Here is a 23494-nt window from a genome sequence, read left to right as displayed (position 1 = left end):
TAATCAGCCCTGCAGTGCTTTGTGGGTAAAAATCCTAAACCATTCTGCTCCTAGCTCAAAATTTCTGGTGCACTTTGGTGTGGGAGAAGGGGGAACACTTTTTCTCCCATGAGAGAGGAGTGGCTCATCTCAATTAGCGCTTAGGAAGCTGGTGGTGGACAAGAGACGCATAATGTGGACTCGTCTGCATGCCCAGTGAGCAAAAGAAGTAGGACAGAAGCGCAACATTCTAGGGCAGCACATGCAGTTGGGTGCCACATCATGCCACATCATGCTTTAGGGGCCCAGAATCCAGTTCCTGTACCCAGGAGATGGGGTGGGAAGGATCAAGCTGAGGAGAAGGCCTAAAAGAGAAAGACAAAAAGCAACAAAGCAAAACCCAGAACCCCAGCACAATTTGGAAGCATGCAGGAAAGGCAGAAATACTGGGTCATATACTGAAAGGTAGCTAAGCAAGTAAGAATGGAGCTTAGAGAGAATATGGTATTTGAAGGTCTGAGGCTCCTAAATGCTCTTTCCTCCTTTGGGAATGGTGTGCGGCTATTATGTGAGAAGAGAACCATTTTAGGTTCTACAGTCAGCAATGAGAAAAATATGGTTCTGTTGCTGTTCATGGTAAAGCAAGGAGTCCTACAACCGACTTTCAGCTTTGCGCAGAAAGTGAAAAACAAAACTAGAACCCAACATTTTAATGTGGCTGCTCGGAGTAAACTTTTAGTGAATACACACAATTTTGTTGCTGGGTGGTAAGATACTAGATGGTGCACACAACCATTTGGTAAGCCCATTGTTTCTATTGTTCTGCCAGGTTGTGAGGAAAATCTTCATACTTATCAGAAACCCAGGAAATAAGGGGAGAAGTAAAATTTGTGTTAGCACATGATAAAACCATGCTGGCTTAACAAGTGGTTACATGTACACTGGTAAATTACCAGCTAGTAAATGGTCAGCTACATGAAGGGAAAGGGGGCAAGTTCCTATGCAATTGTGTAGTCATGAATGTAGCAGGTGCTACATTCTACTTAGGCCCCTCTGGGACTGGGAGTGGAAAGATTTGTCTTAGCATCATATAATAAATCTAAAAGACTAGGAATATGTTCAGTTTACTCTGTTCCATGCTGGCAATGTCATTACTTTGCTCTTCAACCCTGGCCTCTGATTAGTCAAATAAGGTAATTATATCACCCTGGGTTATATCATGTTTCAGTCCCAGGTATCTTGGTTGCTGCATTACGTGTTTAACTTGACATTATCTGTTGAGCCTTTCCCCCCTCAGGGTAACACTGTGCCCCTGCCAGGAGGTAAAGTGAGCTTGTTACCTCAGGCAGATTTTGTGCACCATTAAGGGCAGCAGAGTTGGAGACCAATCCAACGCATGAAGCTCAATCTACCAGGATGTTCTCATGCACAAGTCCCACTAAAATGAACAACTGCTTCATGATGACACAATGGTTCATTTCAAAAGGGTGTGAATATGAGACATTTTCAAGGTTAGTTAGCAGGAGGGAGGCCATGTTGTTTTTCCATCTCAATATGTCTTTGGTCAGCCTTGTCTACCTTAAACATTGCTCTCCTTTTTGGTTTCCTGGCTCTTTCTTGCTCCCTGAACTGTTGGCAGTTGACTATCTTGGACCAGTGACCTCTCAGCATATCGCCATCTACAGGGCAAGTTTTAAACGTTTCTGAGCACAATTCAAAGTGTTGGTGCTGACCTTTAAAGCCCTAAACAGCCTCGGTCCAGTATACCTGAAGGAGCGTCTCCACCTCCATCGTTCTGCCCGGACACTGAGGTCCAGCGCCGAGGGCCTTCTGGCGGTTCCCTCGCTATGAGAAGCCAAGTTGTAGGGAACCAGGCAGAGGGCCTTCTCGGTAGTGGCGCCCGCCCTGTGGAACGCCCTCCCACCAGATGTCAAAGTGAACAACAACTACCAGACTTTTAGAAGACATCTGAAGGCAGCCCTGTTTAGGGAAGCTTTTAATGTTTAATAGGTTATTGTATTTTAGTGTTCTGTTGGAAGCTGCCCAGAGTGGCTGGGGAAAACCCAGCCAGATGGGCGGGGTATAAATAATAAATTATTATTATTATTATTATTATTATTATTATTATTATTATTATTTATTATTAACTGGTGATTGTTAGGGTTCCGCCTGTCAAAGAAGGTAGATTGCCAATCATCATACTGGAAAGACCTAAATCACTCTCAGAACTACATTTCTCAGAGTTCCTTAGGCAGTATCCCACGAGAGGCAAAAAGCTTTTGGGGGGCTGGGGGGGGGGTTCTTTTTAGTAGATAAAGACCTAAGGGGCAAAGGGTAAAAAGCAAAAATAAAACAGCCCTACATGCAGCATGTCTTCATGTGCAGTTTGTCTCTAAAACCTGAAGGTGGAGCAGGGATGCATCACCTTTTCTCTGTCCGGTTCAAATTGTCATAAATGGGTATTGTAACCAGACTGTATGTAGCTCACAGGAGAGTTGAGAGGATGCATTCAATGAGACCTACATAATTTGTAATTCACCAAGCCAGCCCACGAGCTTCCTGTTTTTGGTATCTGCCTGTTTGTGTCAAGTATCTACCAACTGGTGGTATCTACACAGCTGGTGGGCTACATTCAATTTGCAGGGCCAAAGGCTTCGCAGAGCTGAATGAAATGGTCCCATAGTGCTTTTTCCCTCTTAAGAAGGGATGGAAACACAGGATTATTACTGGGGCAGGAAGGGAATCAACTAAAACAATTTGAGATTTGAAATAGGGATATTGGTCGGGGGGTTTTGTTTAAAGGAAGCTGGTGATGCCATCAGACTACATTCCTAACCAAGCCATGGACCCACTTGGAGTGCTGCCCTCTTAGGAAAAGGTCGCAGTGTTGTGCTGTGCAGATGGGAATGCAAGTTGGTGGATGGTTTGCAGCTGCTGGTACATATAGCAACGCCCCCCCCCAATGCACCACTGGGAGAGTGCAAGTTTTGGATGGAGGAAGTGGAGATGAGGAAGGAGGGGTTGCTTTCATGCTGCAAGAAAACCAGGGCAGAAAACCCCAAACTGTGACTTCAGAGAAGCAAAACAGCACAGACAGACAGACAGACAGTGAAAGATGCCTCCAATCACAGCCTCAGGACACGAAGTGAAGAAAGACCCATGCATTGCTGCAACAGTACGGTAAACTTTCGAGTATTGAGGCCCATCCTTGCTGTTTTGGGGAGGAGACAAGGGAAGGGAGGATTATGAGTTCATGCTGTGCCACTGGTGCCTCCGTCCATGCCCCACAGGCTACCCTCTTGCCCCTGCCCCAAAGCGGATGGTAAGACACAGAAAAGAAAGATGAGCCAGCAGGTTGAGGGAAAGCAGCAGGTGAGGGGGGCAGGATAGGACCCTCTTGGAACATAAGGGCTCAAGACACTGGGCATATAGTGGAAACACATATGATTCAGCATTGGCTCTGCACTAGCAGTTCAGGAAAGGTTACAAAACCCACTGCTAACACTCCCCCCCCCCCGACATGTCTGAATTCCAGCCATAAACTGATCAAGTAGCAGTTCTGCTTCTGGGAAACTGCAGTTCTCTGACAGGAGCTATGCTTCTGTAATGGAGAATTCTCACCACCCTTACCAAACTACAGTTCCCAGGTTTCCCAAGCGGAAACTGACCTGGGCCTGCCCCACTAACAGGCTGAAGCTTCAAGTGTTCCAGATTTTACAGATTTTACTTTGTATTCTAGAACTCAGATGAAACCACTGATTCCTGAAATTGCCTGCCATCCCTTCGTCTCGGCACTTCTTCCTCAGCAGAGCCTGCCTCTAGGTTCCATATTGTGGTCATGTTAGAGCAGGGGTGGAGAACCTGGTAGTCTCCAAATGTTGTTGAGCTCCAGCTCCCATCAGTCCCAACCCAGCATACCCAGTGGTCAAGGATAATGGGAATTGCAACATTTGGAGGGCTAGAGGTTCCCCCAGCCTGTGTGACAGAACCACTGGCTTTTATAAGATGAAATTTAGATGCCAGATCTAAACTCCAGCCCTCTTGTGTCTCCAACCTTAGCGAACTCATTCAGCCAGGGGAGGACTTCGGTCCTTCAAATTTCAGCAGCACCCTATGCAAGGCAAAAATCTGGCACCTGACCCTTGCCTTCCTTTCTGCTCAATTCACTACTTCATAGTTGTGGTGCCCTGTGCTGCCCCCCCCAAGGCTGAATGCCTGGTGCAGTGGAAATGGTTGTGCTGCCCTAAACCCGCCTCTGATTGAGCTACTGTAGGCACCCCTTGCAAGAGAGCCTTCTTATATTAATGGGGGCTGGAGAAGTAGAAGCTCCTCCCCTCCAAGAATGAATGACACCACTCACATACATGGGTGGAAGTAAAGGCATGTATTCAGGAATACCACATGGATAGGTGAATCCAGTGGGTCTTCTTCCTCTCAACACTGTTCTGGATTTTAGCATTTACTTTATTCTAACTTCTGATTGGGGATTTTTCCAACTAGATCAACCATGTGGGGCCTCTGGATTTCAGATCTGCTTTCTCCTTCATTAAGAGGCCCAAATGCCTGGTGAGCCTCACTCTCAGCTTTCTAAAATGCCCTTTACACGGTCAGATAGAAACAGCATTCTAAAACTGATGGTGCTGGTTTAGCAGGCATCTCTCTCTTCGTTGATCCTAAAGAAGCAGCCACTATAGAAAATCTGAACCTTACTGGGCTATGCTAAAATAGCTGAGGGTCTTCCTATCTTTTTCATTCTTTCTTTGTTTGGTGAGGTGGCAAGGGTTCCTGGGAAGGCAGGCTGCATCCTATACCTGCATGTGATGACCCAAGTCCCCATGAGAAAGCAGAAAGCAGCAGTGATGAGATGAAGGTGGCAGGTGAAGAGAAAACGAGGAAAGGGAGTTGGGGGAGGGAGAAGGGAACACTTTGGCTGGTTTATTGTTTGGGGTTATTGTTTTTTGTGTCTATTTTTTCTTTCTTTCTTTCTTTTATTACAAAAACACTACAGGAAATCCCCGGCTGATACTGAGGTGGTTCCATCCATGATATCTCGGCAGCTGCAAAGGGGAGAGAATAGGAAGGGAAAGTTTGTAAGGGAAAGGTGCAAGGGAGAAGGAAGAGGGCAGGGGGTTCATGTCAGGCTCTAGTGAAAAGGGGTTCCAAAAATAGGTTCCAAAAAAGTCCAATGCAGCCTTCCCTCACCTGCTTCCATCCACCTATTTTGGATTACTGCTCCCATCAGCCTTAGCTACTGAGTTCTGAGGCCGATGGGAGATGTTTTCTAAACTCCTAGAGGGGACCAGGTTAGGGAAGTCTGGTCTAGTGAATATTGGGCAGCAGCCTGTGGGAGGCTGCAACCTTCTACTTAGGTATCCAATAGATCTTAGACTTGGGTATCGAATATTGGGTTTTGTTTTATGTTGTTTTTGTCATGCATATTGTGCTTTGTGTATGTAATATGAACTCAGCCTCCCTGGGAAGGTGTTAGCGGAACTGGGAGTGTCTCCCTAATACTTCCTATTGTCAACTACAACCAATTATACCTTGATAACGTTATTAGTACAGACTTCAACTACCACATTCTGGTTCCAGATTTACAAACATGAATCAGAGCCCAAGTCTTTACTAGCCCTTGTTATTACGACAGCAGGATGGCTATTAGTGGGCAACAAAGTTTGTGTTATCTTATACATGCTTATCTGGGAGCAAGTCCCATTGAATTCAGCTTATTTCTGAGCAGAGAGGTTTAGGCTTGCAGTGAAAGTTGCAAGTTGTGATTCTGATTATGCACTCCTGGATGCCTCACGTCATGGCTGAGCTGGCAAATTGTGTACAGATTATAGCTTTCCAGATCCATGGAGGTGGTATTGTAGAGGTCATACAATGCTTATAATACATGAACCCCTTTTTGTGTGTATGTGCGACTGCTCTCACAGTATTGGCCAATTTGATTTTGCAATGTAACAAATTCCTGAATGTATGACCAGGACTGCTGTAGTGGATACGTTTACCTCAGCAGTGGAGCACTTGGGTAATTTTAGATTCTGACTAATGGTCTTATGTGTGAGAGATGTCTTTAGAATATCTGATTATTTCAATATGTAGCTAGCCAGTCCTTCTGAGTTTGGGGGCTCTCCTGATCATTCTACTGAGTAGGACCTTGGACATCTGCCCCAGAATCCTGCCCTGACAGTGTCACTGCTGTTCATGATAAACACAACTAATTTTGTCTTTCTAGCTTATGGTCAGGGAAAGTAACGCTATGATAAAAACATATAAGCAAACATTTAAATTGAATAAATTTTCTTAAAATAAATATTAAAACTCCGCCCCACTCTTATTTAAACACTAGCCCTAGCAAATAATGAAATGTACACCCACATCCAGATATGATTCTTACGTAGGCTCTACAATACCTGGCACATCTTTAAGAGTACAGGTAACTCACAACTTACACACATTTAACTTGTGTGCATTCAGTTTTACATGCTTGGCAAAAAATGTGCTTTGACTATACGCAGAATGTAAGCCAGTGTAAGTTGAGAGTCGCCTGTATATCAAAACAGATGAGCACTTGAGCAGTCAAGGTTTTTCCAAGCAGGCAGCTGCAGCCTTGAAGGAACTTTCACTTGTCACCAATTTGGATGTCAGAGTCTGCTATGAATGGCACAGACGTCTTGCCAATAACTGCTCAGCTCATGTGTATGAGATATGATGTTAAGGGCTCGTCCGCACTTCCACTTGTTCCACTGCTTTTCCACCGGGGAAAGCTGCTGTTTACCACTGAATCAGAACAAACCTGTTTTTCTGCAGATTGATGTTTGTCATAATTCACAGCAGTGGGTTTTCCCAGGGGAAAGTGGTGGGACAAGCGGAAGTGTGGACAAGCCCTAAGCTACAAGGGGAATTGCAATTGACTTTCCACACTATCAAGAGGTATATGTGTAGTTTTCTGTGCAGGCATCCTGTTGTGTTCTATCCCAACCTGCTGTGGTTGAAGCAATCTGAAATTCATTCACTATAACCCATGCAGTGAGTGGCGTTTTATGACACCACTTTTTCAAAAAATCATTTTAGATTAGATCTGAAATGTTATTCCACCTTTATTTTCTTTAATGAAAGACAGTTATGCAACAGGAAAATGCTGTTAAGTGTCTTTCTGTATTAAGGTGTTATAGTGCTAAAACACTGTAAAATAATAATGCTAACTAGTAATTTGTTGCCACCCTGCCACAGCCCAGTCTAGGTAAGCTGCAGCAATGCTGGTGTCAAATGGTGTTGTTGTTTTTTTACAGCTCTGCCTACTACCGATGCTAATTCTTTATTTAAAAAAGATGTAATAAACTTTTGGGATGTCATCCATTTTATCAACATGGTTAACGGCAGTGGCCAAAAAGGATTCCTGGTGTATAGGACTATACACCTCTTTAAGTAAATACATCTACATTTGTGGAAATTGTGTCACTATTCTGTTCATGTCAATTTCACCCTAATCATTTAGTGTAGAAGCACTCTTAAGACAGAAGCATTTGTGCCACCATGATAAGAGGAGGAAGGTTACATTGGAATCTATCAGGCTTTATTCCAAGAGGTGAGGTGAGATAGCTGCCTGCGGCAGTGATTTTAGGTGTCATTAACAGTTGCAGGACACAATCCACCGGGACGTTCTTGTGCAGCTGCCACTTTGAAATGAACTGTTACATGGGTTTATTCATTTCATTATGACTTGATCAGGGGAGCTGCTCAGTATTTTGTGCCATGTGCTAATTAGGGGCAGGGAAGAGGGAGGGTGGAAAGTGCAGTTTGGATTTTCTGTTTCATGCACCAAAATGTTTCAGGTGGTCCCTGTTTATTCTGTGAGCCTGAAATGACAAACTCCCCTTTGGAAAAATTAGGGTGGAGAAACCCATTTGCCATCCACAACATGGTTCCTAAAAAAGAAACATAATCATCATCAAAACAAAATAAACCAAAATAACTGACACAGCACTTCCAAGATGCAAGAGGTGGGGGAAAGACCAAAGGCCATTAATGGATATCAATTTCCCAAGGAGCAACAGCAGTTCGCTGGAAGGGAGGAAGAGAGTTTAATATAAAGGCAGCATTTAAAGAGAAAAAGAGAGAGAGAGAGAGAGAAACAACTGCTGAAATTGCAGCAAAGATTACGAGGCCATACTCGAAGGTTTACATGGTAGGGTGCACACCCTTTGAAAAGCAAGGCCAGTACATGTCATACCAAAAGGTACCATGAAACTGCCACACCACAGCGCTGGCATGACCACCAGCATGGCTTTGATTGGTTAAAAGAAAAGAAAAGAGACTGTTGAAATATTCTAAACAAACCAACTTGCTGAGAATACCTGAGACCTAATCCGAGAGCTGGAGTTCAGGGAGTGGACAGCTTACCTCTTTGGTTCTTTCACTGTCGTGCAAAAAATGAAAAATAAAGAGGGGTTTTGTGCCTCCCCTCCAAGAAAGCATTGGCATAGCATAGTTTCTGAAGAGGGAAGGATAGGTGAGGCACAGGAAGGAGACTGAGGAGGAAAAAAGGAGCAAGGGAACCACTTTTTTCATTAACATATGGAGGAACTGGTCCATGACACCCCTGTGGGTGCCTTCAAGAGGCATATTCTCACCTTTTGCTTCTGAGCAAAGTGAAAGGCTCCCCTTTCCTGACACATCCCAGACCCCAGAGTTTCAGTCCTTTTCATAAACATGCTTTTCACTCTTGTAATGCCTTGAGCCTTCAGAGCAAGGATTGTTGTTTTCTCACACAATCTCTTTCAAAGTATTTGTTTATTCAGAGGCTTTCTATAATAAATTCACTTTGAGTGGGGGGTGAACAAGAGCTGCTATGACATCTTCTCTGGACCCCATATGCTGTCTACCATGCATATTTAAACCAGTTTCAAACCTGCTGCGCTGCTTTGGCTCCCAGTCTAGGAACCAAGACAGGGCTGATCTAACATACAAATAAATGTAGTTTGCTGAGGATGCTGAGAATTCTGTTCGAGATCCTTGCCCTGCTCCTCCACACAGAACTGCAGTTCCCAGGGTTCCCAAGGAAGAAGGAGGAACTGTTAAAGCAGTTTGTCTCTAGTGCAAATGTGCCTGGAATCATAGATTTCTGATAGCTATCTTACAAAAAACAAAACAAAACAAAAAAAAAACCACAAATCTACTCAACACCCTGGATTTTTGATGGGCAAGCCTGACACTAAACCTGTCCGCACTGGTTTAAATGTGAAGTGTAGGTGGAAGATGATATTTGGAATCATGTAAGTGAAGATGTTTGCAGCTGCTGTTGAGCAAAGCCTCTTTATTCCAATGTAAATTGCACTACAGCTATTAGTGGCCTGAATCAGCCTCATCTGATGTTTAGAGGTAACAATGCGAGTCTGACCTGCCAGCTCATTCTAGTGTCCTCTCTAGTCAGGGGCATGAAGTCACTGTTAGAAGGAAGAACTTCTCCTGTGTTGGTTGATTGGTTCTATGCAAAAAACTGCATTTCTTTTTCTTTTTGGTACTGACTTCCTACAGATTTAATCTACACCAGAATTGCCTTGATCCTCACTATGATCAACAGATGACTTCATATTTATCCCAGGAATGGTGATGCACTGTTATTGTCCAAAAGTTTGATGTTGTGGGGTCTGGTACCCAATCTTTTGCTCTCCTCTATGCAACACCCATCCACCCCACCCCAGCAAAACTCTGACGTGCAACAGTGAGTGACACACACCAAACACCACAATAAACACCAATCACCATCAAGATGTGTGGCTAGGCCGAGAAAAGAAGCTGGATCCCCAGCTGGTAGTGCTCTACGGTGCTTCAGTTCCTTTGACTGAAACAGAACCCCCTGCCCATGCAGACCCCTCCCTCTGTGCCCATGACCTCACCAGCTGGGGATCTGACTCCAGTCCATTAAAAACCAGCAGCCACTGATAGAGAAGGTGAAAGAGGTGAGCAAACGAAGGAGAAAAGGGGTGCAGGTGGCTAAAGAAGGAGGGGCAAAGCGCAGAAATTGTATGGCTTTATATAAGTTGTAAATCCGGCATGACTGAGACCGGACAGAGAAAAAACTGAAATAAATAATATTGCAACAGTGATTGCAGCAACGAGGGGCCAAGGGGGTGGGTGGGTGGGGTGGATAGAAGAGAAGGGAGGGGATACTGGAGGAGGGCAGCAATAGGATGGGGGGGTTTTTTGTCTTTGTTTGGTTTGGTTTTTTTTTTTAAAAATCACAAGCAGTAAGAGGAAATCAAGACTCACTCCCGGCACCGGCGCTGGCATTTGCGGCGGAGAGAATTACGTGAGTGGGGGTAGAAATATTGGTTACATCGTGCAGTTGGCTGAGGACGGAAGAGCGGCGTCGGACAGCCCCCTGAAAGGAGCCACTTCTCTTGAAGGTGCTAACTACCTCCATCTGCGGGAGAGAAAATGAGATAGAAAATTTGGATGGCAGCGGGCAGCGGCTGCAGTGGAACAGCGCATACCAGCCAGAATTGGCCATGCTGGGGGTTTGGCCTCCTGCCACAGTCTATGAAGCATTATGCACCAGAGGCCAGCTAGTGGGAGTTGGCACCACACTGATGTTCTTTTATGGAAAGAGCAAATTGCACCAGCAGAAGATCGAGGCAACTGGTCACACTTGAAGGCTCCATTTCTAAAGAGTTTACATGAAGTACAAACCCTTAGCAGCACATTATACCAGAATTGTTGGGGGGAAATCCAGCAAGACACAAATGGCTGTAGCCAATCCATTAAGAACAGAGTGCAAGGCACAACTGACCTGAGGAACTCGTTGCTACAAGATGTTTGTGAAGACCAGTGTTACAGCTTCGTTGGGGGAAATAATAAAATAATTAAAAGACAAGAATCATGGACAATAGGTTCATCATTAGCCATCACCAAGGGGCAAAGACTATAGCCTCAAACAAGAGGATGGTCATAAAACATTTGCACATTTCAAATTGCTATACAGTGGTACCTTGGGTTACATACGCTTCAGGTTATATACGCTTCAGGTTACAGATTCCGCTAACCCAGAAATAGTACCTCAGGTTAAGAACTTTGCTTCAGGATGAGAACAGAAATTGTGCTCCGGCGGTGCGACAGCAGCAGGAGGCCCCATTAGCCAAAGTGGTGCTTCAGGTTAAGAACAGTTTCAGGTTAAGAACGGACCTCCGGAACAAATTAAGTACTTAACCCGAGGTACCACTGTATAACTGAGCAGTAATACAAATCTCTCATTCAAGAAAAGTCTGTTCCTTCTCAACATATGGCCACATTCTAGCATGCCCAAGGAACTGAACCCAAGATAGGATTTTACACATGAAGGGGTGGGGTTTTGTAGAACAGGTGGCTGGATCCTTGAGGACTGGGGTGACCAGCGATAGGGAGTAGGGTTACCTCCACTTATAATTGTGTCCCAGTGTATACCGTTTCACTTCCTCTTGTGCATGTGAACAGCTGGCATTAATTCCTAAGGGGAAAAGAAAAGGACTGCCCTTGAGGTCACGGTTGCTGTCATGGCAAAATCTGCTCCCTAGTGCCTGGCCTTCCTTGGCAGGACTCCGACAGAAGCAAGTGCAGTCTCTAAACGGTGCATTTTACAGTTCCCCTGCTCTGAAACTTGGGGGATACTATGTATGTTTTGAGCAAGATTGTCCTGAACCCAAGCACAGTTGATTGCATGAGAAGTCGCTGTAAGAATATACCCAGCTCCATGAAACTTTCCACATGTGTGGAAGCCCACCAGGAGCTATAAACAAATGAAACATAGTTGTAGGTCCCATTATGTTATGTCAACCACTTTGAGATCTTCTTGTGGATAAGCAGCATATAAATATTTTCTAAATAAATCTGAGACAAATTATAAATATAAGGCTAATTCACACATTCATACAATGAGATTCTATTTCTTTTATACTGTTGAAGTTGCCAAAGAAAACTGATTCTCCACTTCTGATTTGTTGAAACAACATGAACACGGTGGGCTTACTCAGAACAAAGTGCTATTTTGTTCTGTTGTTTTTATTTCCTGCTAACGCACTTAGAATTGCAGCCTAAATATTGTATATAAAAACCATCCCTATTTATTGTTGAAGGTTGATTATGAGTAGCTTTTCATTCTGTAGCCTATCTCATTGTTGGAGGCTGGCTAGGAACTTATTTTGTTTTGTTTAATCTTTAGGTTTCAAATAAAAATTGTTGGCAAAATTAAGTATAAAATAAAATGTCTGGCAGCCGAGTGCTGGGAGTGTGGCCGGTTTGTGCGCACTGGGCGCAGAGCCACAGGGGATGTCAGAACTATACTTCAGAATGAAGAGGGGGCAGGCACTGGATTTTGGCCCTGCCCAGGGCGCTGGGGAAATTTGAGACCCCGAGGTCCCCCACTGCTGGCATGGCTAGGGCAATATTACGTCTGGGATGGAAGAGCAAAGTAGCACCCCTGCCTTCCTGTTGCATACGCCTTATGGGAAAAAAATGAAGAGTGTGCTGTTGTGCAGCTAGCTAGATGAGTGCTCCAGCGTTGGTCTGTATAGAAAGGGAACACACTGCTGCCCAAGAGATAAATAAAAGAACAAAAAGAATAGTAAATTATCATTAAATTGCTCGGTCGTGTGTGAGCGGAGACGTTTGCTACCTACATTTGCCACTTTTTTGCTTTAAAATTGAGCTTCGAAAGCACCCTTAAGTGCAAGTAGATAAATAGGTACCGCTTTATAGCGGGAAGGTAAACGGCGTTTCTGTGTGCTGCGCTGGTGCTGGCTCACCAGAGCAGCTTCGTCACGCTGGCCACGTGACCCGGAAGTGTCTTCGGACAGCGCTGGCCCCCGGCCTCTTAAGCGAGATGGGCACGCAACCCCAGAGTCTGTCACGACTGGCCCGTACGGGCAGGGGTACCTTTACCTTTACCTTTACATTGAAGCATGCCGTGCCATGCCTTATAAGTAATGAATCAGAGGACTAATATTAGAATATTACTGTGTAGAAAAGGCTGTCTACCTGAACAAAAAATCACAGAGCATCTACCTCCCAATCCTGCAAATTACCCTCCTTGAATTCTTCTTTGATATAGTTCACTAATATACCAGAGTGTGAAAGCAAACAGGCCAAGATGTTTATCGAAGACTCAAGCAAGCGAGTCATAGTCACATGGTTAGGAAGACACCCCCCTCCCCAGATTTAACGGGGGGGGGGGGCATTTCCCCCACCCAAATATAGCAGTTGTATTTGGTACTTCTGAAACACACATAGCTAATTCATGCAGCAGGGTTATGGGACCACTTTACACAGAATTGGGATGGATAGTGGTGTCATCTATTTCTGTAAATGCCTAAGTGAGTATGCTCACATATTTGCCCATTGAGAAAAAGGAGTGCAGGCATCCTATGGACAAGCCTGCTCCCATAGGCATTTATGTTTCTAGACCCTGGTTCAAAGTTTTTGACAGAGGTAAAAACACACTTGACTGCATGTGTCACCTGCATGCCAGGGTTCTCTTTAAGCCAGCCCTTAGCCACTAATCATCTCATCTCATCTCCTTCCCACCCAAAAAAGCATAATGAGGTATTAAAGCTATTGATAGATTCAGCAGAATTAACCAGCGAAGCTTTTCCTAGCACTTTGCGGAATGTTCTCCAGAAACAAACTTGCACAAGTAGAAAACTAGTATGTCAGGGAAAACATGCCTTGATATGCCATTTTTCTAAATGCAAGGATGTGTCATTTATTTTTATTTTTATTGTAGGAGGAATCATTCCAGTATGTAAACAACACCTGCAATAGGAAATGGTATAGTGATAGTCCATAGAAAGACTTACCATTTGAATTGCACTGAATGTATGAACAAGGTGTGTCCCATGCATCCGACTGAGAACTATGTCTAGGGGGCTCAGTGATGCCACAGGGGAAAGGGATGGTGGGGAAGGGAAAGAGCCCTTCAGTGAACCATGCATAAATAACTGAACCATAGAATATAGGAGTTGGAAGGGATCCCAAGGATCACCTAGTCCAACCCCCCAGGAATCTCAACAAGAGCATCCATGACAGGTGGCCATCTGAAGTACCAGAATAAGAAACAAAAATCTGACTGCCGTTAGCAGTTCTCAAATATAGGCAGTTGTATGGAACATGTGATGAATTTCTTCTGTTGCAGAAATCACAATTCTCTCAATTCTCAGTCTTGTGGAGTATTTCAGTCACACTGCAAGCTCACCTTCATTGCACCTTCACTTTTTTATGACTACCAGCAACATGTGAGCAGTGGCGCAAAGCCAGGGAAAATAAATTAAGTGTGAGAGTTTTAGCTCAGACATGGACTCACTGAGGTGGCCTTTGGCAAGTCACTCTCTTGGCTGCACTTCCCCCCAGTTGTGCAATGGGGAACTTGTCCTCATTAGGTTGTAGCAAAGGTTGTGTATATTATTATAAAACCAAATGAATCCATCAGGGAATGGAGGGAAGGCCATGGACCAGTTAGGAATTCTTGATCTCCTGCTGGTGCAAATGGGATGAGCAGCTGGATGCAGGAGCGCCTCCATCGTTCTGAGGCCAGTCATCTTTTTATGCAAGGCGTATTCTGAACCACAGGAAGCACCCTGCTCCCTTCTTCCTAGGCTGGCACCACAAAAAAAGCAAACGCATCAGCCAAAAAGGAGGACAAAGGAGGACACAGATTGCATACAATTTGTATATGCTAGTTTATATGTATAGGTGCAAGTTTAGAAATAATTACTATAATTTAAGTCAAAATACAACACATCTCACCATAGCAGGGAAGAAAACCATGACTAGCTGAGCTCTGTGTGTCTGCACAGTCTATATGCTAACTATTGATGGGCAACTTCAAGACAGGGCTCTTTAAACAGGGTCTGGACCAGACAGACAGCCCTTCAGGTACAGGATTATCCCCTGCAGAGCAAGACACATGGTCATCCTACCTCTTTAACAGCTAGCCGGCCTCTTGGGAAATGCTTCCACCTTGCAAGTTGATGCAGATTGGTATTAACACCAGGTTGCTGCCATGCTTTGCCACCATCTCACAGGATAAAGCCGGTTTAGCAGGCTGGGGATAAGGCACAGTGCTTAAAAATGAAAGAGCTGGGGCTTGGGCCTGCCTGGAAGCCCTACACTCCATTCTGGAAGCCCTGCTCCTTCATTCCTGTAGGAGAACGTCTTGTGAAGTTTACCGTATGGAGCAAAACCAGGATCCCTGGGTTGCATTGCATTGCTGACACATGCTGCATATGAGTGTGTGTTCTTTTCTTCTTAGAAAAGGGAAACAAGAGGATGGGGACAGCTGAGCAGTCTCCCTCACTTTGGGATGCCTTGGAATCAGCCATATTTACATGGAATGGAGCTGGTGCAGGAGAAGATTTGGGATTCCAGGTTCTATTCATTTTATTTCATCCATTAAGCAACAACTTTGCTATGCAACATGCCACTGGTCATTCCTCATCATGCTCCAGACCTGAGAACTTCTGAGATCCCATGAGCATCAAGTCTTAAGGCAAGAACAAACCACCTTTTGTTTGACTTGCTAAAGGGAAAGAAAAATTGCCAGGCACATGTCCCACCCCCTCTTTAAGGCAGTTTGAGGAAGTGGGAAGGGAGGAGGGGGGTGGGGAAGGGCTGCAATCAGAAAGCATGTTGTTAGAACATAGAAGCTAGACATGGTTGTCTTGAAATCATTCCTCTCACATGGACCTAGTTTGAAGTGTGTGGCACAGAAGCCCCACAATGGCTAGAGGTGGTACAACCTGCCCCCAGGTGGGTTTTATGTCCGAGTATAATCTTGCATTCTTTTATTGCAGAGCTAAGACTGTGGTACTTGATCTTCAGTGCTGATGTCAGATACCAGATAATCCTAGATTTGATTTGCCTTTTAGAAATAAGACACAAGTTTCTGGACCTCATGGCTGTTTACAAGCCTGATGAAGTAAAAGTGGTTGCCTGAGGGTGCTTCCAGACTGTAGGCTATTAGAGCTACCCAGACATTGCTCTTCTGCTTTAAACAACATGTGAAACTGAAATGGACTTCCCATACTTCACTCAGCATTGCACTTTTGGAGTATGTACATCTTATTCTGTTCTGCCCATATTAAAGGGCGTAACATAGCATTATGGGTAAGAAAGTAAGGCAGGTTATTGTGGACACTGGGCTTAGCCACACTTGCATTTTGCCCCACTCTTTAGTGTGGATAAGCCCACTGTTCTGCTCATGCTTCCAAGTTTTTCACAGCATCCACACAACAACAACATCATCATCATCAAAAAGATGTCCCATACACCCCCCCATTTAATCCCTATTTATCATTTTCACAGGTTCCCTTTTGATGAAGACGACTTTGAGTGGGTGCTGCACAAAACTTGTATGTATGAGCAGCACCAAGCCTGCTACAATAAACTGCCACGTGGAAGCAGTGTAAAAATGCATTTCAGCAGCATGTTTATTTTATTTGTTAATTTTAACATTTGCAGTAGAATGCTTTTTCACTGAAGTGTTATAGTGTCGCTGCTCTTATTGTTTTGTTAATGTGACAAAGCATTTTAACACAAATCTAAAAGTAAAGCTTAAAATAATCAACACACTGCTAAAATGGAGCCAGATGGAAAGGTAATAATGAGTGTTCTAAGGTGAAAAGGTGTGGCAGATTAGGGCTCAGTTGCCCCAAATGTCACTGCACACATCAAAACCACATTTCTTAAAAAGATAAAAAGAAGGACAGAAGAGTAGAGTTAACATGCCTCTGCAGCAGTTCCATTCTATTCAAACAATGTTGGCATTTGTGGGCTCTCAAAAGAAGTTGAAAAAAGTACAGGGAAAATATAGGGCAGATGCAGTTTAATGACAATGTCATGTAGATGTCCCTTAAAAGAGTAAGTGGACAAAGAATGGCAGTTCCAGAATAAACCCCTAGTGTGGAAGCAGCCTGAGACTTGGAGGAAAGTTGCAAGGTTTCCAGTGACTATGGAAGGAGTTCTTTTCTGTGTGTCACAGTGCCTATTTTCTGTGAATACCTCTTTTCCTTATAACTGGGATAATATCAGTGTCACTGGGTGGTATTCAACTAAGATTTACTCAGGATAGGCCTACTGAAATTAATGGATCTGACTTAGGGCTTACCCATACTTCCTGTTGTCCTGTTGCTTTTCCCTGGGGAAAACTGCTCTTTAGCGCTCCATCAGAGCAAACAGCAATTAGGTTTTCTGTAGATTGTCATCAGATTTACAGCTAAAGAGGGGATTTTCCCTGGGAAAGGAGCAAGTCAAGGGGGGAACTGCTTGGACCCATGCCTAGAAAGTGGGTTAAGCAGAAAACTGCTTTCTGGGCATGAGAAAAGTGGAAGTGTGGATGAGCCCTTAGTCATGTTCATTAACTTATATAGGTCTACTCTGAGAAAAAACTTGGATGAAAACATCCACCGTGTCACTGTTGTAGGTGCCAAATGAAACTTGTGTCTAATAAATCACATTTGAATGATTTATGGGTGTGGTAGAAAACTAACTACCCAGTCAATTAAGCATATTTGCAGAATTTGATCTCCATAGTTTATTCTTCTTGTGGCAAACTTGTAAAATCTGGCTATAAGGAAAGCAAGGACTGTCTTCCAGAGGAAACAAGGTGCATGTTCATACTTTGAGGCTCTAGATGCTACTCAGTGCAGTCACCACCATATGGGGACTATAGACATCATTAATCTACAGGGAGGTATGTTCCTGCCACTAGTAAGATGAAGGGATATAAAACCCAAATGACTTGAAGGGCCAAATTCCTCATCACTCCACCACCGAAATGCCCATTCTCCTTCAATTTGACAAATATCATTTCCCCCAAACCTATATTCCATTTGTCCACCACCCACTGCAAGTGCTTCACTTTCTAAAATATATTCCAGGCAGGGAAGAAAAGAGGCTTTGAAAGAGGGTTCATAACAAAAGTCTGCTTCCTGGAATCTGCTTGCTGCACCTCCCCAGTACAAAGAAGCACACAGAGATTTGCAAGTGTGTCTTAGGCACAGATACCAATTTAATGTAAATAGCTTGGACTATTGCCAACAGTGGCTTGGTTTGAGAGTAAGTACACCAGCCTGTGGCTTTGTGGCCCTGGAAATGTTCAGATTGTGTAGACTATAGTAGGGTGAAAGCACTGCAGGATCTTATGTTTGATGCCCCAGCTTTAATACCACACTGGGTTCCTGAAAAAACAGGAGCAATGGAGCATGGAGCATAACATATTGGGTGATTTAGACAGTGCATGTTCTGCTGGCCTTACTATGGCTGCCTTCTGCCCTTCAAATGGGGCAAGAGCACAGAATATGGGCTCAGCTCAGGGAGCATGTGGCTTTGCAGGGATCCTTGCTACTATCAGAGAGGTCAGAACTGAGTTCGTCTTTAGCTACAGCCACACTGGATGGCCTTGGACAAGTCACCATCTCTTATCCTCCATTCCCTAAAAGTAATATGGGAATTCAAATAATACCTGATAACTATAGAAAGGACTACTCTATGACTGCTGTTACTGCTACTGCTACTTCCACCACCACCACTTCTGCTGCTACCATCTCAGCCACATATTTTGTTCTCATTTTTCTGGGCATTTCCAAACTACCCAGCAACTCGTCATCCCATTTCTGCTTCTATAGGCTGCCTCTGTTCATGCATCCAAGCACTGCATTCATTAGTTCTTTCTGCTGAAACAAGGCAGCGGGGAAATGAAATGCTTAGACCAGCATTGGAGGTCTCTCTCTCTCTCCCCCAGGCATGAGCATCAGGTGTCTTGGGATGGGGTAGGAGATAACCAGATGAAAGGTTTATCGTCAAGTCAACTGCTAAAGCAAAGGAAGGGTTGGGCAAGGGTGAGGGAAGCCCTGGCGGGAGGCGCCTCCCCATTATCTCATACCTGGGTCTGGATACGGTTGAGGCCACGGAACCAAAGGATCTGGCCACGACGGAGTTCCCGCTCAGCATGGTCAATTTCCTCCTCGTCCTCCGCCATTTCCTCATCAGTGATCTCATCCTTCCCGGGGCCGTGCCCTGCCTCCTTCAGGCATTTCAGGTGGCTGGTGGGGATGGTGGCAATGACCTGCAGAAGGGAGCAGATGTCTGTTGCACCAGTAGGCTAGGAGCCCCTATGTGACTGCATAGCTTAAACCAGGGGTCAGCAAACTTTGTCAGCAGGAGGCCAGTCCACTGTCCCTCAGACCATGTAGGGGGCCAGACTATATTTTGAAGAAAATAATGAACTAATTCCTATGCCCCATAAATAACCCAGAGATGCATTTTAAATAAAAGGACACATTCTACTCATGTAAAAACATGCTGATTCCTGGACCGTCCACGGGCCAGATTGAGAAGGCAATTGGGCCGGATCTGGTCCCCAGGCCTTAGTTTGCCTACCCATGGCAAGAGCTGAATCTGCTCGGCTAATTACGTGTTTCTTACGAATGCATGCTACTTGATCTCAATGCCATTTACTAAATTACATTAAATGAAAAGCCACTTTAGGAGTGGGGAATTTGGAGAGAAGTATTAGCAGAGCAGAAAAGGAGCACTCAACCATTTACCATGTGATTTTCATCCCTATCAAGATCCCCAGAATCTGCCCAAACTCTCTAGCACCATCACCTCCAGAAGCAGCAAAACGAGGGTTTTTTTACAAGTATAAATTTGCTTGATTGCATGCGTTTGTGTGCAATGTTTGGTTACAATTCCCAAGATTCACAGCATTATTTTATTTATTTTACAAAAAGATTCTAGCTCTTCAGGTGAGGCCATGGGTTTCAGACAGTGGTGGATCACCTTGACCTCACAGCACTGGAGTCGCTGCAATTTACCCAGAGGATACGAGGGGCAAGGCCAGCATTCTGCAAACATATCTGTGGGAGCACTAGACAGACTCCCCAGCGCCTTGCCCCTCTCTCAGTGACCCCTGCCAGAGGGGTCAGGTGAGAAGCCCCTCCACTCTGCTCCACCTACTGCCGACAGTAGGTAGGGCCTGAGGGCTCCATTGCTTTATGGGGAGCCCACTGAGGATCATATGCCAGAGCTCCAAAAGTGACCACCCCACAGCTCTAGTATGTCCAGTTAATGAGTCAGCTCATTAACTGGACATACTAGAGCTAAACAAGGGTGTTGATTGGTACTTCCCCAGTTTCAAGAGAACATGGCATGCCTGTCTTTAGTATCTGACTATATGGTGCACTCTGACAACTCACAATAAAAGAGGAGGTATAATAAGCTCGATCTTCTAATCCTACGCGGTTGTTGTGCCAGTGGGCAGGATTCAGTGGCTTGCAATTTCTCAGGACAGCAAGAAAGAAGTACCTACATATGCTGCCTCTGTGCACAGTCCTTCCTAAACATTAGTCAGCCAGATCAGCATTTTGTTCCCAAGCCAGGGCCAGCCCACCCAACCCATGAGGCAGTTGCCTCAGGCAGTGCATAAGCCCAGCTGCCTGCCTCCTTTTACTCCTCAGGCTGCCTCAGGTGGCAGCACATGCATGCAATGGCATCTTCCATTGCCCAGGGCAGCAAAACACCATAGGCCCAAGGTAGCCAAAATTCTGTGCATAGAAAAGCTAGAGTCTGTAACATATGTACATTATGCAAAGTAAGCATATTTTCATATATTTGTGCTGAGTTCGCAAGATGTATTCTGTTTCTCCAAGTCATAGGAAAGAGGCAGGATACAATCAGGACACTGAAACCATACTCATGGCTTCTGAGATTTTACTGTGCATTTCAGTGCCATCTTTGCAGCCACAAGGGCTAGGAACTTGATTTTTGTTTTAAAAAAATGAAGGCAAAGATTCTTAGGAAGCTGAGTTCTGCACTCTGCACCCAGCAGTTTTTCTGTACTTGTTTGGGATAGTGCAGTGTTCCAGCCCGGCTGGGAAGTTTAAATGCTACGCGAGTGTGGGAAATAATCTTGAGACAAAATAATATTTCAAATTTTGCTAGATAATTAAAGGTTAAAAGACACATGGAGTTCCTCTGTAAATTCCCAGAGAGGACACTCTGTGAGGTCTCATCTCCTGCTTGCCCCAGTGGGAACAAAGGAAAAGAATCCTTACCACTTCCTCTCTCCTCAGAGTTCAGTCTCGTTTTGCCATGGAACTGAAGAGAAAGGATGCTTGTTCTGTGTTCTCCTGAGAGCACATTTCATTTTTTATCTCAACCATACATTTTATAGCATAGAAGTATATTCTGCCTGTCTTGTTTTCACTGCTGTAACCAAGTCTGAAACTTTATGTAAGCAAACAAATATTTTATCCTGACATGGCTTCTGTGTGATTCTTTTGTTTAGAGGGATGAAAAGGGGGAAGGCCCAGCCTGCTAAAATATTATCCGTCCTGGATAATTATTAACAAGGTTAAGCAACCTTGTTCCAGAAGTTTCTGCATTTTATGCTGCACTCTGCTAACCAGACATTAAACTCACACAAGTGAGGAAGAGGAAGGATAAATAATAAGTAATATCCTATCCTACACTCCAAAACCATCCAATGATGAGCACAAATGAAGATGTCAGAAGAAGGGTTTTCTTACCTGTCCCCAGACAAGCTCCCCAAAGCCCACAAAGAGACACCAGAGCCATTGCTGCGCATTCAGCGGCGAACAACTGAACGGTTTCCCCCCAAACTGCACAATGACGATCTGGGGGGGGGGGAGAGGCAGAGTGAGACAAACTCCTGTCCGTATCTATACACGCTATACACACCCACCCTCCGTATCTATACATGCTGTTGGGAAAGGTTGGGCTCATGGGAGCTGGTGCCCAGGCAGGACTGCACATAGACAAGAGGAGATAAAAGACTGGATCCAGGAAGATCAGAGTGGGCAATACTGACAATGGGAACGGAGAGCACACAAGCAAGGGTGCTTAATACTGTCAGTGGGTCATTGGCAACAAAGCTGTTGTTATTATATTGGACTTCCCCATAAAGGGCTAATCTGGATTAAGAGTCACTTTGGTTCCCAGCTTGAGAGAAAGGTGGGATACAAATACATTAAATAAATAACAAAAAATATGGGCTGGAATACTGATGACAATAACACTGTGTGGACACTGCAAAAAAACTTGCATGCATGAGAACCAATCCCACAACAAAAACATGTCTGGAAGCACCCCAAGTTGAAGGAAAGAGTCACAAATGTAACAGCAGGGCAAGGAGAACCAGAGGTCTGAAGAAGACAACCATGAAGATACAAGGAGCCAGAGCTCTCTCTGAGGCAGCCATACAGCTCTGAGGCAGAGCTATGGAATTTGCTCTTCTCATGTTCTTAACCAGAATGCCCACAGTCTTGTCCTGACTTTTTCAAGGGCTGCTGGGATATGGGGCTAGAGCAACAGATGTTTATTCCAGCTGTGCCTCATTCCTCACCCCACAAGAGAAAGTGAAGCCTAAATACATATATATGCAATTGCACACACCTGCCTTCTGTTAACGTTGCCTCCCCCTTTCCCTTCCTCTCTCATCTTCCTCACTTTCAACATTTATACAGTAAGCTCCTTGGGGCAGGGACCTGTCTATTTCCCCTTTTGTTACTTGAGGCTGTGTATACACACCACACCTTTAAAGCATATTCAAAACACATACTTTCCCTCAAAGAATTCTGGACACTCATTTACCCCGCATGGAGTTACAATGTTCAGCAACCAGGGCTCCCCCCCCCCCAAGCTGGAACTCACCAGAGCTCACTTCCGGCACTTCTCAGGTGGGTGCCCTTGCCATTCTAAGAGAACAAGGGAGGCATTGAGTCCTGGCACCTCTTTTTCTAGAAAAATAGCACTGCCAGCAACCCTCAACAAATGACAGTGTCCAGAATTCTTTGAAGTGGAAATGTGCTTCGGATATGCTTTAAAGGTTTAGTGTGTACACAACCTCAGTTAAGATGCCTGATATAATGATATAATAGCAACAACAGCCTATGGAGCCAGGGGCCTATGAAACCTCATAAGACACGATGTGCACAAGCAATACTGTATGATAAAATTTATTATTAAAGCAAGAGTGTATGAAAAGCCCAGTTTCTTAAAAAAACAAACAAACTAGCCAGCCAGCCAGCCAGCCAGCCAGCCAGCCACCAATACACATTTCCATCCATGTATTCATCCATCCATCTTGTCTTTCCCTCCCGCTCCAACTCAATTTGGTTCTTCACATCCATTTAGACCAGGCCTGTACCTGTATGCCAAAGGTTCCCAGCACAATACTGCAGAAAATGGGGTTGCCAAAAATGCCATCAAATACATTGCGCTCGCCGTGAATTTTGCGGGCGTTGATCTCATTGAAGAGTTGCATCATGACAAAGGTGTTGAAGATGATGGTGTAATGTTCTGAGGGCGGGGAGTGCAGGGGCGCATTGCGGCCGCTGTCAATGTCAAAGAAAACCTCACCTGCGGGTGAGGAAGGGTTGTGTGTAAAGCAGTGCATCCCAGAGAAGACACCACGCCCAGCAAACCAAGCCTCTCCCTCCTCCCTCTCTGAACCATGGACCCA

The 23494-nt window shown here is 44.7% G+C and overlaps 1 protein-coding gene across 8 annotated transcripts in view; it reads right to left on the bottom strand.

The window, feature by feature from the left end:
* The window catches only part of ATP2B3 (ATPase plasma membrane Ca2+ transporting 3), a 121275-nt gene that overhangs the window by 4929 nt on the left and 92852 nt on the right, over positions 1-23494 (bottom strand). For 4 of the 8 annotated variants that reach the window (XM_080987428.1, XM_080987427.1, XM_080987429.1 and 1 more), the window contains 3 exons: positions 23180-23391; positions 21540-21647; positions 18893-19075 (listed from right to left, as the gene is read on the bottom strand). In XM_080987428.1, the coding sequence (XP_080843554.1) occupies positions 18893-19075; positions 21540-21647; positions 23180-23391 (503 nt within the window). Of the gene's footprint in view, positions 1-10254; positions 10409-18892; positions 19076-21539; positions 21648-23179; positions 23392-23494 lie in introns of all 8 variants that reach the window. The other 4 variants (XM_080987431.1, XM_080987432.1, XM_080987433.1 and 1 more) reach the window with 2 other exon arrangements.

The sequence above is a fragment of the Podarcis pityusensis genome (genome assembly GCF_964106645.2).
Source record: "Podarcis pityusensis genome assembly, chromosome: 17".
Lineage (NCBI taxonomy): Eukaryota > Metazoa > Chordata > Lepidosauria > Squamata > Lacertidae > Podarcis > Podarcis pityusensis.
This window is presented reverse-complemented; position numbering and strand designations above follow the sequence as displayed.